We start from the raw sequence: 23,379 nt of genomic DNA on the forward strand, positions 1-23,379 counted from the left end.
GATTTATAATGCAATATTTCAGAGTAAACGTACCTTGAAATGGCAGTGGGGTCTATGTGTCTCAGCTGTTTCGAGGTAGGTCCAGGGCAGCTTCTCTCCGCCTCGGTCCAGTTGACTGGCAGGTCTCACCCTGTACACACACATTGGGAGAGACCTGTCAGTCAAAGGGATCGGGGCGGGAAGAAGCCAGCCAGGGACCTGCATTGGACTAGTTATCCAAGCTGCAGCATTTTAGAATAAGGGCTCATACAGACAAATGTTATCCGGACGTTTGCTGTCCTTATTAATAGTGCACGAACAGCACACTGACCAATGTCACCCAATAAGGTTGTTCCGATGATTTTTATGGATAAATTGCCATTATTAACCCAGGAAATTTGTATTTGATAATGTTCATTTTAAAATGTTGACGTATAAATGTAAAATGCAGACACACATGAAAATAGGACAATTTTTCATACGCTTGTCTGACCCCCATCTGACATATACCTGGTTACAATCGTGCTGCCTGTGGTTTGGGCAGCATAAGTCTGATGAAGGGTTCCCTTTTAACATTCGTTGGGTGCAAACAGACAAAGAAACAAAACATTTTGTAACTTGCAAAAGAATAAAACAGTAAAACGTTTATGATATAAAAATATGTTTTACTCATCTGCAGATAAAGACGGCATTTATTTTAAAATCCATATATTTAGTCTAAGGCACGTGAATGTGAAAGAGAATACTGAGATCCAAGTTACAGCTTGTACATCCGTCCCTCTCCATGCCTCCTCCGTCGTCCTGACTCAGCTTTTTGCCTGTTTCTTCTTTTGTACCAGTTCTACCAGCATCTTATACCGATATATACAGTCCTCCTGCAGGGAAAGAAGACATATCCATTACTGTCTGGAGTAACCACCAGCAAAGTGATCTGTTCCGCTATCAGAAGCTAAAGAAACAGGAGCAGCAACGTTTGAGGTTCTAGGTGGAGACATCACCAGCACAGTTGGTATCTGCAGATCCTAGACACTAAATCTAGAGTTACGTTTTAGGACTGAGCTTTGGATACAGAACATTTTTCTACAGGAGTTTATCAAGATTTACAGTATCCCAGACTCCTCAGCACTGACAAAGGCAGATTGTAGGACTCAAAGGGAAAGAATACAGGAAAATGATACGACTTTTAGAAGTGTGATTGCACTAAAAGGGTCAGAGGAGTGAGGGCATCTACCTACTGTTGGGTGACTCAACCTCTGACAAAGTGCAGAAGAGAGAAAATACACCAACTATACCAGATATTGTATGTATTACAATCACATTTTTCATCTATATATTTCTTGCTAAAGACCATGAAAAGATCCCATGAAATCGGTCCCAAGGATGAACAGTCTGGAAAAAAACTAAAATTGTTCAAAATGACTTTTCCGTAGATCTCTAATGTCAGGAAGAACAAGATCACCATCCACCACGCTGAAAATCTGGAGCATATTAGGAAGTCACATCTAATAGACCAGCTTTTTAATGTTTATAAGTTAAGAAACCTGCACTCATAATACATCGAAGTCTCCCGAGGCAGGGTTAATACGAGTGTAGTATTTTATGGGTTGTAATCGGACCACAACGCCCGCCTGGACTGGCAGTGAATCTTCTGCACCAGAACACACATCCTCATAAGTGTTTATGAAAACTAAATTTGGGTTGGGAGACCAGCGACCAGACCGGGCACTGTGGTCCGTATACGGCTGGTGAAAACATGCTCGTGTGATCTCGGCCTAAAAGCTATGATCATACAATGTAAAACCCCTATTAATAATGCAGCCAAGACCATAGTATTACGCACTAGACCCATGGCACGTACCCCTTAGATACCGTCACTGGTTGAGAACCAAGCGTCTAGTGTACAACTCCTGGTTTCTTAATTCATAAGGAATTACAGATTCAGAATAATTTTAAAGGTTATTCCAACCACCGATATCTAAGGAGTATTCATAATCTACATAATTAATGGAGCTCCCAGATACTAGAACGGCTGTAGACTTTAGAGGGGTTTCCCATCACAGATAATAATTGCCTTAATCCGATAGTCAAGAGTTTGGCTCCTGAGATACTCGTCATTCGGTTGATTTTGCTGGGATACGACGCGGTGTGCTCACTGCCCTTGCAGCAGCTACAACAATGGAAAGGCCAAAGAAAGTCAGAGAGTGTTCCTCCCGGGAGGCTCCCCTCCCAGTCTTAATGAGGCATATGGACACGGGACGTCTTCAACATGGACATATAGGCAAAGAGCGGTCCACGTTTCATCATTTTTTATTTCCTAGGTAATGATATGGTCAAGGATGCTCCATCCAGGTTCATCGCAGCCCAGAATGAACATCAAAGAGGTCTGTAATTTGGATACTTGTGTCTTTCTTGACAATGGGGCAGATGTTGGATCCTGTGCTCGATAAGAGCACGTAACTTCCATTGTGGCGCGGGGGAACGTGCTGGTAACCATGGCCACGGTGATTATAGGGAACAGGGGAAGGAGAAGAAAGCAGGAAGAGTAATGAGAAACTCTCAAAACTGCTTACAAAGAGCAAATATGGACGCCTGTCAAGTAGGGCCAAGCACTCGAGGAGTGGACTCTATAAGCCAGAATCAAAGGTAGAGAGAACACATGGCGCCCTACATTCTACGGGAGATCAAAGCCTCCGCCGTGTGCTCTAATGGCTTTCATGGTGGCCTCCAGTTGGTCACTGAAACCTTTGTCTTTGATATTGTTGAGACCTATGAGTAATATCAGCCCGGAGATGCTCCTTTAGGAGGAATGTGACATTGTTAGGTGGAAAATCCAGCAAACATGTCCGTCCATCACTACCTGGAGAACTAATGACCACCTGCATATGGTGACACCGCTCGAGTGTCAGCATCTCCAGTGCAACCATGAACACCACCACTGCCATTTCTCTGCTGGACGAGCCAAGTAATAATATGAAAAACGTTCCCACTAAAAGAAGCGATTTAAAGGCTTTGTTTGATGGCGCCTACATCATCCTCAGGAGATGAGAGGAGCCGATGACATTGTGTCCTCACATACCTGCCGATTGTGCAGACATCGCAGTCTCATGTGCTGGTCATTAGATCCCAGTTGGTATATGTGGACCCGACATCACCTTTCCACAAGGAAGTCCGCGGCGCTGGACAGACCCTTAGGCCATGTTCACTTGCCGCATTTTTTGGCTACGTTTTTTTATGCAAAATAAAAGCAGATTTTTACAGTACCAGCAAAAGCTTGGAGATTTCAGGAATCTCATGAACACGCTTGTTTTATTTTCCTTGACTATATTTGAGAACTGCACTATTTTTTAGAACTGCAGAATGTGAATTCTTTCAGCATTTTTGATGAATAAAACAAATTATTACACATGTACTGTAGACAAAGCACAAATGTTTTTTGCAGCGTTTTTTGGGTGCGGATTACATGACCGCCACACAGTGGAAAAGGTTAAAAAAACAGTTTTTATTGCCAAGAGAGTTTTGGCTGCAGAAAAAAAGTGCAGCAAAAAAACAATGCAGTGTAAACATAGCCTAAAAGAGTAACCAACATTTAATTTTTTTTCCCATAAAATAGTATGAGAGAAAATAAGAAGCTTTGCAATTACTCTTATTAGAGATATCTGCTCCTTTCTCCTCCGGAACTGATCTTTCTTTTTCAAAATTCTCAATTCAGGGATACAATTAAATTTTTTCAGTATTGAGATGGCATATACCAGTTGGTGCTCATTGAGTTCTATGGAGAACTGTGATTGGTGGTTTTTGGGTAAATTCACAAGTGGCAAATTTGTTGCAAAAACTTTGGAAGTGAAAACCAAAATCGGATCCATTCATGTAAATAGGGTTGGAAAGCGCATTAATTTCTGCAAGCTCCAATCACATGAATTGGACGAGCTGCACGATTTTCTGCAACAAATCTACCCTCAAAATACCATATAATACAGGGGCAGGCCGATGTCACCGGAGCTGGAGCCGCAACACCATTTAACCAGAAGAAAGTGATGGATCATCTCATATGTGAACTACCAGCAAAAAGTTATAGCAAACAATGGCTGTTTTGCAACTTTTTTTTTTCTTAATATTTAGGGAATTTCACCCAATTTGTAGTATGGGGCAATGTAACAAGTAGCTACAGGTCTGGTTTACCTTGGATTTCCCCGGGACACACTTGGCTATTTTATCCCATCGTTCCGCCGTGCCCTTTGGATACTGCTGCAGTGCCAGCTCCAGGAGCTTCTGTTGGTTTTGAGTCCATATCTCTTCTAATACTCGACTGCGCTCCCTTTTTCTGCCTTCGTCGTCGCTGTCCCCCATTATGTCGGCCTCCTGCTCCGTATCAAAGTCTCTCTGCCGCCTGCCTCTGACCTTTTCCTCTGCTTCTTCTTTGGCAAAGAGGGCAGGCTCTATTGTTTTCGTACTCTTCCTTTTGCGGGCTCGTGCTGCTGTCACCGGGGCCTCACCCTGACAAGCAGAGACGTCCCGCTCCTCATAATCAGGATCATCTTCCTCCCGCTGAGTGATTAGGCTGTCAGGTAAAGTCACACTCATCTTCGCTGTGCATTTCAGATCAGATAACCGAACGGTGCCTAAAAGAGACGCAAAAAATCTGTATTATCTGCAAAGCAAATGAAAGGTTTTATCACATCACACTACGGAAGGCAACGATATTTCAGATCGCGTAAACAATTTTTGGACTGTTCATAATCATAAAATAAACCTCAGCCAATTTCGTTATACAAAAAATGAACTTAAAGGGAATCTGGCAGCAGCATGATGTAGGAGTAGAGACCCTGATTCCAGTGATGTGTCACTTAGTTCACCGAGTGCAACAGTTGTGATATAATAAATCTCTCTCTCTATAAATAATAATAATAATATATAATCACAGTTTTCTCTGCTGCAGATCTAGCAGAGCTCGGAATGCTGAGCCCTGTGTAACCCCGCCCACATCACTGATTGGCTGCTTTTTGTGTATACTGTCCATAGGCAGAAAGCTGCTCATCAGTGGAGGGGTCAGGGCTGGACCAATAGGCACAAGACACCTAGTCCTGTAGTGATAATCTCCTGCTGATAAAACACTGATTTTATTTAAATAGCAACACACGGCCTAGTAAGTGATACATCGCTGGAATCAGGGTCTCTGCCCATACATCATGCTGCTCTCAGATTACATAGAAAAAACCTGATGACAGATTCCCTTTAAACAATCAACAGCAACAATAGCCTGCCAATAATCTTTGGCCATGGTGGATCAAAAATAAAACTATGTGGCATCATTAGCCACATTGCACAAGCCCAATTTTTTAAAATTTTACTTTTACTCCCTAATTGTCGCTTGTATAATCGGTTACGTGAATGATTGCGGTGATCGCAGACAATTGATCGGCCCGATTCTGACTGATGAAAATCAGAATTTGTGAAGATAGTGGACGTACCATAACATTTTTGTTATCTCATTTCTCAAAACCAGAAGCAGAGAAAGACTCAAGAATTAAGAGCACAGGTTGTTTCAGCCCTTCACGTTAGTCTGCGGTCGGCGAGGTCTACTACCGTTTTGTCACACTTTCTGCAGCCTTGATAATCCAGAATATTTTATACAGAAGGCTTTATACAGTATGATAACTATAATGAACCATTCTGCACTTTAACCTGTTCATTGCCGTTTTTGGTCACTGGATGTTCAGTAAAAGCTTTTTTTGCAAATAAAAGGATAATTAACTTAATTATTGTCACAAAAAGAAAAATACCCGGACGTGGTCATATAAACCAGAATATTGGCTCGCTTGTCAGTCTCTAACTCATCATTTAACCCCCCAGACTCTGGATTTGCTGGAAAGCATTTTAAATGTCCCCATATTTTCCATAGAGAGCCCGATATTTTCTCAGTGCCGCTGATACTCACCTGAAGAATGGGAGACAAAATCCTTTGCCTGTTTTGCTTTTGTTGTTACCTATAAAATAAAAATAAATGAAGTTGATTTTATTACAGTAATGACACATTATGGGATCTTGGGCGGGATGGTGGCTCAGTGGCTAGCACTGTACTATATACAGGGCAGCATGGTGGCTCAGTGGCTAGCACTGTACTATATACAGGGCAGCATGGTGGCTCAGTGGCTAGCACTGTACTATATACAGGGCAGCATGGTGGCTCAGTGCCTAGCACTGTACTACATATAGGGCAGCACTGTGGCTCAGTGGTTAGCACTGTGCTATATACAGGGCAGCATGGTGGCTCAGTGCCTAGCACTGTACTATATTCAGGGCAGCATGGTGGCTCAGTAGCTAGCACTGTACTACATATAAGGCAGCACTGTGGCTCAGTGGTTAGCACTGTACTACATATAGGGCAGCACTGTGGCTCAGTGGTTAGCACTGTACTATATACAGGGCAGCATGGTGGCTCAGTGCCTAGCACTGTACTATATTCAGGGCAGCATGGTGGCTCAGTAGCTAGCACTGTACTACATATAAGGCAGCACTGTGGCTCAGTGGTTAGCACTGTACTATATATAGGGCAGCACGGTGTCTCAGTGGCTAGCACTGTACTATAAATAGGGCAGCACTGTGGCTCAGTGGTTAGCACTGTACTATATATAGGGCAGCACGATGGCTCAGTGGCTAGCACTGTACTACATATAGGGCAGCACTGTGGCTCAGTGGTTAGCACTGTACTATATATAGGGCAGCACGGTGGCTCAGTGGCTAGCACTGTACTATATATAGGGCAGCACGGTGGCTCAGTGGCTAGCACTGTACTATATATAGGGCAGCTTAGTGGTTAGCACTGTACTATATAGGGAAGCACGGTGGCTCAGTGGCTAGCAATGTACTACATATAGGGCAGCACGGTGGCTCAGTGGTTAGCACTGTTCTACATATAGGGCAGCACGGAGGCTCAGTGGTTAGCACTACTATATATAGGGCAGCACGGTGGCTCAGTGGTTAGCACTGTACTATATATAGGGCAGCACAGTGGCTCAGTGGTTAGCACTGTACTACATATAGGGCAGCACGGTGGCTCAGTGGTTAGCACTGTACTATATATAGGGCAGCACAGTGGATCAGTGGTTAGCACTGTACTACATATAGGGCAGCACGGTGGCTCAGTGGTTAGCAGTGATGCTTTGCAGCGCTGGGGTCCTGGGTTTGAATCCCCCCAATGACGACATTTGCAAGGAGTTTGTATGTTCTCCCATGTTTGCGTGGGTTTCCCCCAGGTATTGATAGCCCTAGATTGGGTACATCACAGATTCCTAAAGGCCCCGTCACACTAAGCGATATCGCTAGCGAGATCGCTGCTGTGTCACGGTTTTGGTGACTCACCAGCGACCTCACCAGCGATGTCGCTATGTGTGACACTTTGCAACGATCAGGCCCCTGCTGTGAGGTCGCTGATCGCTGCAAAGTGTCCTGGACCATTTTTTGGTCGTTGGCCTCCCGCTGGCCAGCACACATCGCTGTGTGTGACCAGCGGGACCAACGATCTGGCTGGTAACCATGGTAAACATCGGGTTACTAGGGGCACGCGCGCACTTAGTAACCCGCTGTTTACCATAGATACCACTCTGCTACTGTGAGCGGAGGCTCCAGCTCACGGTAGCAGAGTGGTATCCATGGTAAACAGCGGGTTACTAGGGGCACACGCGCACTTAGTAACCCGATGTTTACCATAGTTACCAGCCTGCTCCTGCTTGCAGCAGGCTGGTAACGGGAGCAGGACATCGTGGAACGATTCTTTCCACGATATCGTTGCTCCCCTGATCGCTGGTGAGCCTGCCTGTTTGACAGCTCACCAGCGATGTATTAGCGATGCAGCAACGATCCCTGACAGGTCGTATCGTTGTCGGGATCGCTGCTGCATCGCTTAGTGTGACGGGGCCTTAAGACTTGCATTTCCTGTTCTCGAGACAAGGGCCACTACCCCTTTAGAAGAAGTGTTGGGGGTTAACTCCGTTTCATTAGTCACATTAGTGCTGGCGGCCCGCCAAGCCCATTGTAGTGAAGGAGGACGGGCAGATGTGAAAACCCAAGGGTCAGCGGATTCTTGTGAAGACAAATAACTGTGTTAAAGCAGCTCATGCCATGTTTCCACCAGCAGGCAGGAAAAAATAATAATGCATGTCAACAGCAAATCATAGAATTAATAGGGGGTAGGAGTGAAAGCCTCCCCTCTTGACGGATAGCCTCACGATATTAAGTGCCCAGCGGTCAACCCTAAAACAAAAGTTTGCCTACATCTGCAGCGAGGCCGCGGGTGAGACGAAATGTCACTTACTGCTGCTTTAATTTTCTTGCTCAGATTGGTAAGAGAATGGCGGCCAAAGATATAGTCAAGCTGTGAGACCCACAGAGAGGGAGGATCCCGGCCTCTACATCAGAGACCAGACATAAAAGAAAGGGGGTTGTGGGCAACAATCACCCCTTCTTCTTGCCCAAACATGGAGTAGGGGTGGGTGGCATTGATTAACAACAGGAAAGATGGTGATGCTTCGATGCCATCAGGCTGTGGAGCGCTCGTTCCCATGAATTTAATGAGGCTGCAAAGCATCAGGGAAACATGGCTACTTTCTGCCATAAACAGCGCCACATCTGCCCATGGGTTGTGTCAGGTATTGCAGCTGAAGTGACTGGGGCTGAGTTCTGACCCGTGGGCAGGGATAGAAGTGTTCTTGGGACAAAGTAGCCAAGTTTTTCTAATCGCGAACAATCCCCTCTAAGTCCTGGTTGCATTTACACAAACAAGCTCTACTTTGCCATATTCCCTAACAGTAGTGTTCAAAATAATAGCAGTCCAATATGACTAACCAGATTAATCACTGTGTATGGTATAAATTATATCACCACATGTCAAACAATTTACCAGTTGGTGCAGTAGATTCTAAGAAAACCACCAGACTCAGCATTCATGATCTACATGTTTTAGAGTCTGTATCTGAATAATTAATTGTACGGGGCCGTGTTCAAAATAATAGCAGTGTGGAGTTCAATTAGTGAGGTCAATCATTCTGTGAACAGACAGGTGTGAATCACGTGGCCCTTATTTAAGGGTGAAGCCAGCACATGTTTTACATGCATTTCTCCTTGAAAGACTGAGAAATATGGGTCGCTCAAGACATTGTTCAGAAGAACAGCGTACTTTGATTAAAAAGTTGATTGGAGAGGGTAAAGCTTATAAAGAAGTGCAGACAATGATAGGCTGTTCAGCTAAAAATGATCTCCAATGCTTTAAAATGGAAAGCAAAACCAGAGAGACCTGGAAGAAAACAGAAGACTACCATTCGAATGGATGGAAGAATAGCCAGAATAGCAAAGGCTCACAAATGATCAGCTCCAGGATGATCAAAGACAGTCTCAAGTTACCTGAGAGTTTTGTGACAGTTAGAAGACGCCTGTGTGAAGCTAATCTCTTAGCTAGAAGTCCCCGCAAAGTCCCACTGTTATAAAAAAGACATGTACTGAAGCAGATACAATTTGCCAAAGAACAGATCAACTGGCCTAAAGAGAAATGGAGAAACATTTTGTGGACTGATGAAAGTAAAATCGTTCTTTTTGGGTCCAAGGGCTGCAGACAATTCTTCAGACGACCCCCAAACTCTGCATTCAAGCCACAGTACACTCTGAAGACAATGAAGCATGGTGGTACAAGCATCATGATATGGGCATGTTTCTCTTACTGTGGTGCTGGACCTATTTACACCATACCAGGGATCACGGACCAGTTTGCATATATTAAAATACTTGAAGAGGTCATGTTGCCTTACGTTGAAGACGATATGCCCTTGAAATGTGTGCTTCAACAAGACAACGACCCTAAACACACCAGTAAATGAGCAAAATCTTGGTTCCAGTCCAACAAAATTGAGATTATGGAGTGCCAGCCCAATCCCCCGACCTTAATCCGATAGAACACTAGTGGGGTGACATCAAAAATGCAGTTTCTGAAGCAAAGCCAACAAATGCCAAAAAATTGTGGGATGTAGTCAAAGCATCCTGGCCTGGAATAACAGGTGACAGATGCCAGAAGTTGGTTGACTCTATGCAACATAGATGTGAAGCAGTTCTAAAAAAAACTGTGGGTATACAACTAAATATTAGGTTACTGATTCACAGGAATGCTAAATCCTTAAAGAAAATAGTACATATTATGAGTTTGTAAAGAGAAATGCAGACACTGCTATTTTTTAGAACAGCAGTTCATTTTTTGTTATTTTCTGTAAAGTAGTTAAAAATTATATACATTTCTCTTCATGTTTTCAATTAGAAAACAGTGTGCAATGTTCCCAAAGCATGGAAAGAAAAACTAGTATAAAGATTTTGTGCTTAACTCGTGTTTTTGAACACTACTGTACATAATAAAAAATCCCATATAAAATGTCAGACCAAAATCTTACACGTGGATGTGTCTCAGCAGCAGAAAACTAGCTGACAACAGTTCACTGATCATCCCACACAATTACTGGTAGCAATGAAATCGCCACTGCTAACTTTTAACATAACCTACAAAGGCTAAAGCCAATCAAAGGGGTCTGATCTTATAGCTCATCCCTATATGTATCACCAGTCATGGTAACAGTCCCACACACTTACAAAAGGGCAGGCGCTCAAGGGCTCTATACACATTAGACTAACATAGGCCAATCTGGTAAAACGGGTTTGCACAATAGTCTGTGTATCGGGGGCCTCAGACAGCTGATTGCTGGAGGTTTTAAGGATCCGGTATACCTGATTTTGAACTGCCAATCCTTTTGTTCTCCAGGAGATAAGTCACCGGTCGACTTATCAGCTGGCAGCTATCTTATAGAACTCCGGAGCACTTGGCTGAAGGAGAACTAAGAGTCTGACAAGATGGCTGCCGGCCAAACCATCGGTCAGCTGACAGCCATCTAATGTGTACGGTGGGCTTTATTCAAAGAAATCCCTGATGTTTTTATGCAGGAGTCCACTGAACGGTACTATTAGTGATTGACAGCTATCTCTACATGCACAGTTATACAGGGAAGACTGTCAATCACTGAGGAGGACCGCCCCCTGGACTCCTACACATGCAAACTATGAATAAAATGCAAGATTTACTAAAACTTTACTGATCAGCTCTATAATTTCCCATCTGCAGATCAGATAATATTCTCAACATGACAGGTTCCCTTTAAATCCACTCACTAAATCCTGGTCAAATATTGCAGTCAATAAAAACAGGGGTACATAAACCAAGTAAGATCAAACTTCTGGACCCCAAGCAAAAATCTACAATTGGTCCCCGTCAAACATGTGGTGCCATTTGTACTATTGGTGCCTTCCCAAAAACCCGAGTGCCTCCGCACTAGTCACTTCCCGCATATATACTATATTGTCCAGTACAGGTTTGCGAGAACCTAAATCTGAGCTCCCCCAACTTGGCTCCTGCAAAACACACAAATTGTAAAGCTGCGAACAAGGTGTGGACTATCACATAATTCACCCAGGACCCCTGAGCTGTAAAACCTCCTCGATGTCTCTGTAATACAACATGCAGCCATTGTCTACAACAGCTGTAAAGAAAAGTGGGATAAAAAAAACAAACTTCATAACTAATGTAGAAAGCGTCTCGGAGGAGAAACACGATGCAAATGTCACATTTCTATCTAATGTGGTCGGTTCGGCAGTCGCAGGGTTTAGTGTTGCTTAAATTAACTTCTACGATTTCTCTTTGGAGACAAGAGGGACAATTTATCTTGCTGAGCACTTCTGCTCACATGGCCAGGCTGGCCGGTAATTAAGAAAGTCGTCTTAAATCTATCCACCTGCCTGTTTTCCTGCCTACCTGAGCCCTTTTCCAGGCAGCAGGCAAATCCCCTATCAGTCTGCTATCGCAACCTGAATGCCGGAGATTAGTAACCACAGAGAGCGGCAGAATCGGTTTACATCCTCTCGGCGAGGGAGGCGGACTACTTCACAAGTAGGAAACCCGAGAATTTGTGGCCTTTAATTTAAAAAACCTGCAGCTAATAATCACATTATGGCCTGTTTTGCATGCCAGACAGTTTGTGTTTCCTGTTATTTTTACAATTTAAGTGGCCTTTGTGGTTACAAAAATCATCTGGTGAAAGCTATAAATTAACATTGTAAACATTTTACCCGTGCTAAGAGTGTGTGTGGCCACTGTACGGTGGTGTAATGATTCACATATTGTTCCTTCCAGCAGCTCCGCTCTACAAATGGGAGACTAAAGGGGAGGGGGCCGAGAATTTGTAGTAAATAACGTGGCCGAGTCCGAAGGTCCCAATCTGCTCAGCTCCTCCTGCTCTGTAACGTGCGGCTCACAGACCGCTCTGCAGGCTCAATGCAATGGCTTCACCTTAGACTAGGCAATTCATGTGTAATGTCTCTTGCCAATCCACCCAATTAGGAAGACAAGGCACCACTGCAATCTCTACATCCTCAATGTTTACTTTACTTTGTCCACTAGATAGGTGTGCTGATTTATTTATATGAGCATCTGTGTCTAGTACCATAACTAGGACCAGAGAAAGCCTGCGAGTCCTGCTCCCTCCTCCCACTCAGAGAAAGCCTGAGACATGCTCTGCCACTCACTCAGAGAAAGCCTGCGAGTCCTGCTCCCTCCTCCCAATCAGAGAAAGCCTGAGACATGCTCTGCCACTCACTCAGAGAAAGCCTGAGACATGCTCTGCCACTCACTCAGAGAAAGCCTGAGACATGCTCTGCCACTCACTCAGAGAAAGCCTGAGACATGCTCTGCCACTCACTCAGAGAAAGCCTGAGACATGCTCTGCCACTCACTCAGAGAAAGCCTGAGACATGCTCTGCCACTCACTCAGAGAAAGCCTGAGACATGCTCTGCCACTCACTCAGAGAAAGCCTGAGACATGCTCTGCCACTCACTCAGAGAAAGCCTGAGACATGCTCTGCCACTCACTCAGAGAAAGCCTGAGACATGCTCTGCCACTCACTCAGAGAAAGCCTGAGACATGCTCTGCCACTCACTCAGAGAAAGCCTGAGACATGCTCTGCCACTCACTCAGAGAAAGCCTGAGACATGCTCTGCCACTCACTCAGAGAAAGCCTGAGACATGCTCTGCCACTCACTCAGAGAAAGCCTGTGGGTCCCGCTTCCCTGCACTCACAGAAAGCCTGCGAGTCCCGCTTCCCTGCACTCAGAGAAAGCCTGTGGGTCCCGCTTCCCTGCACTCAGAGAAAGCCTGTGGGTCCCGCTTCCCTGCACTAAGAGAAAGCCTGTGAGTCCCGCTTCCCTGACCACTTATATATAAAAAAAAAGGCTGTGACTCCTGTTCCCCAAAACCACACGAGAAAGCCTGTGAATTCTAGTCCTGCACCCATTCAAAGATAATGGCAGCACAGTGGCTCAGAGGCCAGCCAGGGCTCAAATCCCACCAAGGACGACATCTGCAAGGAGTTTGTATGTTCTCCCCGTGTTTGCGTGGGTTTCCTCCCACACTCCAAAGACATACTGATAGGGAATGTAGATTGTGAGCCCCCAGTGATGAGGTCGTCTGTAAAGCGCTGTGGAATATGATGGCGCTATATAAGAGCAAAATAAATAAATGAACAGATGCCCAGTCCTGCTTCTCTTTCCACTCAGTGACTGGCAGCGCTTCCTGCATACAGGGTGACACTGAACAGATCCTGCCTCGCAGTATATAACACGCACCACCTTTTTCTACACACCTATTACTGACAAGTCTATTACACAATCTCACTCCGCATACATACATGGCCACAGTGGGACACGCGCTGTGTGCTTCAATGGGTTAGAGACCATTTCAGAGGCTCACAAAAAAATTCTTACTCTCGTGTTGGAATAATATAAGATGTTATAACTCACCTGTACCAAAGTTAGAAATGAAAAAAAAAAATGGTGTTACCCACATTGTACGCTCATGTAGCGTTTAAGGCAGAGAGAACAGTTATTTGTGTAGAGACACTGGACGGGGAAACAGACTGGTTGGATTGTGCTCAGGAAAGGCAGTGGGTAGTGAGCCCGGGGCGACACGCCGAGCACAGAAAATGGGTCAGGGAACAGATGTGAATTAGCTGATGGGGAGAACGGGGGCTACAGGTAACCAGGTCAGCAGGAACCACCAATACAGCAATCGCAATCTGGATTATTTTCATCATTTAGGGCAACAACCACAATTAACTCTTTCTGAAAATAAAACCGTATGAAATTACAGTAAATGACATGAAAGGTGCAAAAAGACAACTGTTTGCAGAATGAAACAAAGTGTGAGAGAGAGAGATGGAAGGGCAAACAATGGCGCTCCAATACTTGCTCTATTGCCCATTTATGGAAAAAAATGAGAAAATAAAAATATCTACAGTCAGGTGGGGCGGGCGCTGCGTACTACAATCTGCACTGTTAGCAGATAGAACACAACATAACATCTGCACATATAAGTTTGAGAATGTTTCCGCGTTACACCATCCGTACTAGACAGATAGAGCAGTGATATTGGGTAACATATCGAGCAATATCACCTTACAGCAGCAGCCCCAAAACTCCATTTGTATATATGTAGCACTGTCAATTACTTTGTATGGGAGGGGGAAGTAGGACTCACAAGATCTATATTATTGGGCACGGAAAGCAGGACTCACAGGCTTTATATATTAGAGGCCAGAGACACAGGACTCACAGGCTAATTCTATTAGTGGGCATAGAAGCAGGACTCACAGGCTAATTCTATTACTGGGCACAGAAGCAGGACTCACAGGCTTATTCTATTAGTGAGCACAGAAGCAGGACTCACAGGCTTATTCTATTAGTGAGCACAGAAGCAGGACTCACAGGCTTATTCTATTAGTGAGCACAGAAGCAGGACTCACAGGCTTACTCTATTAGTGAGCACAGAAGCAGGACTCACAGGCTTACTCTATTAGTGGGCATAGAAGCAGGACTCACAGGCTTATTCTATTAGTGAGCATAGAAGCAGGACTCACAGGCTAATTCTATTAGCGGGAACAGAAGCAGGACTCACAGGCTTATTCTATTAGTGAGCACAGAAGCAGGACTCACAGGCTTATTCTATTAGTGAGCATAGAAGCAGGACTCACAGGCTAATTCTATTAGCGGGAACAGAAGCAGGACTCACAGGCTCTATTAGCGGGCACAGAAAGCAGGACTCCCAGGCTTATTCTATTAGTAGGCACAGAAGTGGGACTCACAGGCTTACTAAAGTGACATGACAGAAGTGAAATATTAGTGGTTTTATTGGTAGACAATTTTTGCCATTATTTTGGCTAATATTTCCTTCTATGATAGCTGATTACATGCCATCACTGGGTTGTAAAATCAACAGAGACCAAATCAAGTCCCATCTCTGTTAAGACCAATAGGGCAAAACTGCATCTGCAGTTTCAGTAACCGGCGGAGTTCACCATAGGTTTTATTGAAAATTAAAGAGACATTGAAGGAACCCTTGCAGTCCCTGAAGGGGTTACTCTGAGCAGTATAAATGGCATTGTTTTTCTGTGATCAGGTTACAGTAGCCTAACCCTGCTAACAGTGCAATCCCCGGTACAGCTGATCAGTTACAGCTGTTAATTGTAGAGCAGGGGACTGTGCACACATCTGCTTCTCGCTCCAGTTAATGGTTCACTTCCAGGACCTAAAAGCATTGTGGTCACTTTGAAAAGACAGTGTCAGGCTTCACTCCCGCCTGGTCGGTCGGCCACCTCTGCCTTTTTTGTTTGGTTTGTCACTTGCTGAACGTAAACTGAAATCAACTCACATCTGCCACTGATCGACCCAATTCGTGTGCAATCTTCTCCCATCGGCCGGGGGTCCCCCCTGGGAACTTGGCCATGTTTCTCGTCAGCAGGCTCAGATCATCTTCGGACCATTCAGGGGACTGCAAGAGAAAGACATAATACAGCTATTAATATAAGTGCACTCACCGGTGAGGAACAGGGGTTAGAGCGAGAGGTTTTGGATCACTGAATAAAATAATAATTGGTGACGATCGTGTGATACAAATAGAAGGTCTGGTGTAGAAGAAGAAACATACTAATGGTGCACAGATACAAGTTGCACATCTGATATAAGGGGAAATCAGTTGGATACCCCTTGCCCTGCTCTGATATCTTCTGGAAAAAAAGAAACTGGACAGCCGCCAGGCAAAACGCAGCACTACACTGCAGCTATTAAAATGAAGGGTTGTTTATTTAATTTATTTAATTGAGACGTTACCCCCTCAGGTCTCATGCTTTACACTGATGAGTGGCAACGCCCTGGAACATGTGTCTGCAAATTGATATTCTGGTTTGGCTTTTATTCCAAGTCATACAGCAAGGCTCGTTAATGGGTCGATATTGACTTTTAAGATTGCTACTAGGTGGCATTATAGTTTAAGTTTTCTTCCTTTCTGAAGAGGCAATTTAATTTCCCAGTAAAGCAAAGCATGGCCTATAAGTCTCCTTACACTGGCATGTCATGCTCATCAAGGAGAGATGTTACCCCCTCAGATCTCATGCTTTAAACTGAGGAGGGGCAACGCCCCGAAACAAGTGTCTGCAAATGAAGATTCTGGTTTGCCTTTTATTCCAAGTCATATGGCAAGGCTCACGACTTTTAGGATCGCTACTAGGTGGCACTATAGTTCAAGTTCTCTTCCTTTCTGAAGAGCCAATTTGCATATTTATTTAATGCAAGAACGGGGGGGGCTACCCCTGCAGAGCAGCATGATTGGAGGATGCACGTGTGCCCTAATAGGGCAAGAATTGGGGTTGTCTTTATGCCCTATCTTAATATAATGCAGCAATAAATACCTGCAGTCACATGTAAAATGTAAACTACATCTATATATTTCCCATTCTCTCTTTGTCTTCTGGCAGCTGCAACATTGTGTGACCCCCCATACATGTCTGAGGGGACAGTAAAGGCAGAGATATTGAAAGGCATAACCTTTACAGATAAATACCTCATCTAATCACCTTTCCTGATAATGAACAGCCATGCATCAAGCACTTTCATTACCAAGCCATCAGCACAGCACAACAGTCAGAGGTGAGTGACCCCAGGGACTATCTCCCAAGCTACAGCAAAGCTTCTCCCTGACACTAATCCTCCCTGTCATTCTCCCACTGCGATCTAACTACACTGACATCCGCCTGCCGCACCGCAAGCTTAACGGGGCCCTTCCTGACTTCTTTCACCGTCTCCCCTAATCAATGGTTCAAGCGTGCTCTTTTCACCATGTCCAAATGGCAGCTTCACTCATAATCAAAGTGCACTGCCCCCTGTTAAAGGGCTTCCCGAAAGAATGGACCATTTGCATTCATTTGCAAAGCAAACTACTTTTATTCACTTTGTTCTGCTATCAGCAATGCTCCCTGAAGCAGACGAATTAGCATAAAACACAACCTGCCACTTAAGAGTCAGTAAATAATGGCCAATCGCAGGCAGGATTGTATCAATCATTCGGGATCGGGTTCACGTCATCCTTTGTTCGTTTTATTTAGAAAAAAAAACAAAAAACAAAATCTCAAATCTATTCCGTTATTGGGCTGCCGGCCTCCCAGTTCACCTACATATCACATCCACAGTAAGATCAGAGGATATTGTATACATTATTATGTATACATTGGATTTATCTCTATTTTATTTAAGGGATTTTTTTTTTATTTTGGTTAGCAAAAAAAAAAAAAAAAATGAAAAAAAAACTTCAAGTGCTACAAGATAGCAAACTAAGGCAAGAAACACGCTGCATCTGTGCCCACTGCCGGGTGCGAGCACTCAGCAGATGAGCCCGACACTCACCATAGTCGAGATGGATACAAAAAAAACAGTAATTAAAAATCACTATAGTGAAAGAACAGATACTTTTGGCCTTTGGTGAATGGGAACGTTACAGTATACAAGAAAAAAAGCTCCCGACATACTGTAAGTGCACAGACTTACTCCAAGTAATCCCAACCTTAACGATCCTGTTGCGCTCTGCATCATGGCCCCCAGAGATAATGCATTGACACAGACATGTGACCGCTGCAGCCAATCCCAGACGGCAGTCTGCAGGTGACTGCATCAAATGATCATCACTGAAAGTCAGAATACTGAGGCTTGAGGAGGTCCTGGGATGTGGAGGCCATCAGGACAGTATAATAATATTCTAAGCCATTGATGTGTGTGCATAAATAAATATATATCTACAAATATCTCTCTCTATAGTTTGGCTAAAATCCCTGTTTTCTCTGCTGTAGATGTAGCTGTGCTATAAATGCCGAGCTGTGAATTACCCCGCCCACACCCCTGATTGGCAGCTTCCTGTGTACACTGTCAGCAAGCAGCCAATCAGTGGTGGGGGGTGGGGTTATACACAGATTAGCCTGATTTCTTTACATGCCACACCTAGTCCTGCAGTGATAACTCCTGCTGATAAAACACTGATTGTATTGAAATCAAGCTGCTGACCTCCTTGGAATCAGGGTCTCTGCTCCTACATCATGCTGCTCTCAGATTAAATAGTAAAAATCTGCTGACAAATTCCCTTCAATTTTGTGTAAAAAAAAAAAAAGTTTTTTTTTATATACAGGGAATACATTTACTAAAACGTAAAACAAAATAGTGTCACTTCAGTACGCCAATGTTTCAGTGTTTACTTGTCATCTATGGCCAGGTACAAAGAGAAATAACAAGACCCCTTAAGTACGCTACACCAAAAGTAAAGAATTTTTCAGACAAACCCCATCACCTCTCCTGTGAATATCTGGTAATGTCTTGTAACCGGAATACCCCATTAATTATCTAGGATCTCAGAGGAACCAAGGTTCATCCTTTCCTATTTTACCCTCATCCCAGAGACCCGTTGTATTTGGCAGTCGCTCCTCGTTTCACCAAGAGCAATATTTTTTTTTTTTTTTGAAGCGACATAATACAACCCCAAGGAAGTCTATGGACTCCTGCTGCATATCTGAATGCTGTTTAATTTTATACATCGAGGAGATTTTTCCTATTAGAGTTCTCCTAAAAAAAACACAAAAATAACAAAATTTTTTACAAAAAATAAAATAAAAAATACAAGGCTTTATTAGATGCCATACACTAACATGGTGGCCTGCAGAGAGACACTATGTGATTACAGATTAGCACATTCTTGCAGTGTCTCGCTATAAATATGAAATTGAATTTTAGTAAAAAGTTATTAGTAGGTTAAATTATATAAAAATATTATTGTAAATTATATGGAAGTATCAAGGTGAAAATGGCACGTGTGAAGACAGCCTTTACTGCATGCACACGGAAGAGGGAAAAATACATAAAAGACAAGCAGACAAAGCAGTGGAGGGTCTGCTCACCCCCAGCAGCGGGTAACGGTATCCTTAGATAGGACAGAGCCTACCCTGATCAGACCATGAGGGTGGCCCTGGGGTGAAGGTTTTAATATGGAGCCAACTGTAGCTGTAATTTCAATGAATGCATAAGCAGACTGCGGTGTCACATGGAAACATGTGCGTCCAATATTACTGAAACATTGGGAAAAGAATTCATCGTTACAGCAGTGCAATGGGGTACACCACATGGGGAGCGGACAGCTGTCGTAGCTTCGCCAGCATTCACATTCTGCATAAAAAAAAAAGCTCCAGCTCTCAGATTGACTCTCCAAGATGAATACTAAATGAAAGTTCAGCAGGGACAGGGCTGCCCAAAAAATAAAAATTCATATCATGTCCCCACTACAATTATAAGAAAATAAAACACATAATGGACACAGTTTAAAGGGAGGAACATGGCTGGAAGAGCGACTCCAAAATCAGCCACGTTTAATTGCCATCTGTTCAGGACTTGCTATTACCTGTGCTCGGCTTTGTCTGTCTGTGTGTGTGTGGGTGTATACAGCGTATATATTATAGGTTCACCATGGGGGGAAAAAAAAGTTAAGACAGATCTCAACTGTTCCCAACAGGAAAAACACAATAAATAAATAAATACGAACACTGCAGCTTTGCTTCTTTTTTTCTCATATATCCAAAATTATATATAATATTTTATAGAGACTATAAAAAAAAAATCAATAGGGCCAAGCTGCAATACCATGCACAATCTATGGACATGAGTGGCACTGTAAAGGGGAAAAAATATATATATTTTTCATTTTTTAATCAATTTTTTTATTTTTTAATCTATTAAATTAAAAAAAAGAAAATTTAAAATACATTTATATATATATAAAAAAAAGAAAGAAAATAAATGTAAAAAAAAAGAAAATTAAAAATAAATTATTTATAATCATTTTTTTTTTTTTTAAGAAGAGAACCGGTCAACTTAATTATAACATAATATATGTATTTTTTTTCGAAGCTTTTTTCCCAGTAATTATGGTACATTTATCACTGATAGATTGATGGAGATTAGCGATCGTACATTTATCACAGATCCAGTGAATTTGTGATAAATATCTTTAGTGAAAGAACCATTTTAAATTTAATTGCAAATGTACAACAGATGTTGCCGTTATATATATATATATATATATATATATATATATATATATATATATATATATATATATATCATGATTAAGCTCTGCGGAGGAAGTACTTGGCTCATCCAGCTTCCTCTCTAGTGCACTCCCCAGTCAGTACAGATGAGGAAATAATATACAACAAGAAATTTCATTTTCACACCTTATGGAAAAACTTACGGAAAAAAAAAATCAGCTCTTGAGACAGAGATTTAATCTTCTAGGCAAACACATATGAAGATTTATCACTTTTTATTTTTTTATTTTTTTTAAATACAACTGATTGGATAGGGACTTTTTTTTTAGGGACATTTTTATTTTTATATTTTCCCTTAAAAGGACTCTGTCAGTAGGATAAACCCTCCTAAGCCGTCTATATGGGCATGCAAGTCATAGGAAGTTAAATAAAATGATACCTTGATATCTGCCGATCAGATGTTTTATTCCAGAGAAATCTACGTTTTTCTTAATATGTAAATGAGCTGGTAAGATCTATGAGTAGGACATAGATCTCCCCAAGAATCTGCCTCCAGAGCCGATTGTAAGTGAAAGGAGGCGTTATCAGTGTGAGACAAGTAGATGTGGAGAGCAGACTGTCAGTCATTACATGTCTCACACTGGTAACGTCCCCTTTCATTTAGAATAAGCTCTAGAGGCAGATTCTCAGGGAGATCTATGTCCGGCCCATAGATCTTACCAGCTCATTCACATATTAAGAAAGATATGGATTTTTCTTGAATAAGACACCAGATCTCAGACATCAAGGTATCATTTTATTCAACTTTCTATGACCTACATGCCCATATAGACAGTTTAGGAGGGATAATCCTACTGACAGATTCACTTTAAAGGCGTATAATATACTAAATATCTTTTATACAATTGGGTTTCATTAACATGTTTCCATCGTTTGGCTTTTACACGCTTTCTCGTTTCCCTGCACACTGCTGGCTGCATAATGAGTTAACTGAGAGTTCATCAGTGAGCAGATAATGACAGGAGAGTTTGTAACTTGTTTCCGGGCCCTGCTCTTGACGACGGACGCAGGTCTCAATAGTGGGACATACAACTAATGGACATTTTTGCAAGACTCAGCGCAGGTGGATCAGGAAAGTCAGAGATTCCATACAGTCCGAGTGCGCACACACTGAAGATTCACCAGCTGCAACCTTGGAGGCCACCGGCCGCTACCAGTATAACAGGACATAGCACATCTGTGTACAAGGAGCGGAGGGGCTTTATCAACTACTTCTCAAAAAAAAGAGCTCCAAGGCCACTAAATCCTTCAGATTTCAACATCTAATTCCTGGGACACACTTTGAAGGTTTTGTTCAAAGAGTATTTGATCTGGACTGTCTCACAGCTCACAATCATTAACCATTTACTCATCAGTCACCAGGAGAGGTTAGAAGAAGCTTTAATTTATTAGGAGGCTATCCTTACAATGAAGAATGGGGTCACTTCAGTCCCGGGAACAGGAGTTTTCATCGTAAAAAGACTTCTCAGATTATTGCAAATCCGCCATCATGAAATAGTAAAAGGTTACAGGAAAAAAAAAGCAACAATAGAGAAGAGCGAGGGCAGATTCACAATGGCAGCATTGATGCCCGCAATCTAACAAGACGATCGGTGCACTTTTAACATGCACCAATGGAAACTGTACTGGGGAAAACGATTGGTCGGTTCCCATATAACTGACATAATAAATACGTCCTTTATTGCTGGCAACAACCAGGATTTTAAACCCAAAGAAAAGGTTTGATCGGCTGACGGACAAGTATCAGCTGATCGCTGCCATCTTTACAAGGGCTGTGGATGAATAGTCCGCTCATCCGGCCGATCGAGTGCACTATATACTTATATGTGTGAGCCCTCCATTATAGGCTCGGACACGGTATACAGAGCCTTAGTGACTGCAAAGCATCGCGAGGATGTCCTAAAGAGCAAGCATGTGGAAAGTCCAGAAGAGTTCCGGCACAGTACAGAAGCGGAGCAGCACTTTATGGGCCCGGCTCATTCGTTTTATTTGCACTTGTCCTTTATATATTTTTTATTCTCTCCATATTCATCTTTCCATTTAAGCCTTTTTTTAAGCTAATTGTTTTTCTTTATTTTCTTTTTTGAGTTTTTCTTTTAAACTTGGGCAGAGTTTAGTTTTCTCAGATGTTATTGCCCCCATTTGCAAAAAAAAAAAACCCCACAAAGTTTGTGGGTATTGTTCTCCAGTTTCACCCTGGAGTGATTTGATGTACGTTTGAAATTTTGGCACAAATCTTTGCAACATTTTAGAGGAACATGTAAGTTTTTTAGCTTAAGATAGACAAGATAAAAAAAAAAGTATTTTTGATTTTGTGCAAAATTCAAGAGCAGCGAGCGCCAGTTTGATGAATTCAGCACAAACAGCAGCAGCAAATAACACAAGACAAAAAGAATAAAAGCAAGTGCTGAATCGATCGAGCCCTATAGCTACAAGTTTTCCTAAAAATCGATGATGAATGGGGTTCATTTAAGTCCAGAACAGAACTAAAATCCCCCAAACACATTAAAGTGGGATAAACGCGCTGCGTATGTGAGATGGATACACTTGAACTCGTGAGCCATTTCATTCTATAACTGGACTAATAAAATGATCATCATAATATCAGGATTTTACAACTGTTCTGACATGGATTTTCAAAGCAAACACATCAGTCTCAAAAGGTCTAACAAATTATTTAATAATATATCCATTTTATATTGTGAAAACGGGTAACAGATCTGCTTTAAGAATGAAGTTGTGCAGAATGAAGATGCCGCTGCGCCCTGGACATGCAGTACGCGGTGCGCCCCAAGCTGCACATGGACTCTCTGTAATGCACTTTACACATATGGCTTTAATAACTAAACTACT

General features: G+C 42.8%; 1 protein-coding gene across 1 annotated transcript in view; it reads right to left on the reverse strand.

Moving 5' to 3' along the window:
- Positions 1–623: 623 nt before the first annotated feature.
- The window catches only part of DNAJC1 (DnaJ heat shock protein family (Hsp40) member C1), a 96,692-nt gene continuing 73,936 nt past the window's right edge, over positions 624–23,379 (reverse strand). Inside the window, exons 9-12 of the mRNA XM_073677500.1 lie at positions 15,762–15,881; positions 5,915–5,963; positions 4,159–4,598; positions 624–854 (exon numbers count right to left, since the gene is read on the reverse strand). Coding sequence (XP_073533601.1) covers positions 786–854; positions 4,159–4,598; positions 5,915–5,963; positions 15,762–15,881 — 678 coding nt within the window. The 3' untranslated portion in view covers positions 624–785. The remainder of the gene's footprint in view (positions 855–4,158; positions 4,599–5,914; positions 5,964–15,761; positions 15,882–23,379) is intronic.

Source organism: Phyllobates terribilis, unplaced genomic scaffold (genome assembly GCF_046119375.1).
Source record: "Phyllobates terribilis strain yellow unplaced genomic scaffold, ASM4611937v1 Scaffold_4__5_contigs__length_816908805, whole genome shotgun sequence".
Taxonomy (NCBI): Eukaryota; Metazoa; Chordata; class Amphibia; order Anura; family Dendrobatidae; genus Phyllobates; species Phyllobates terribilis.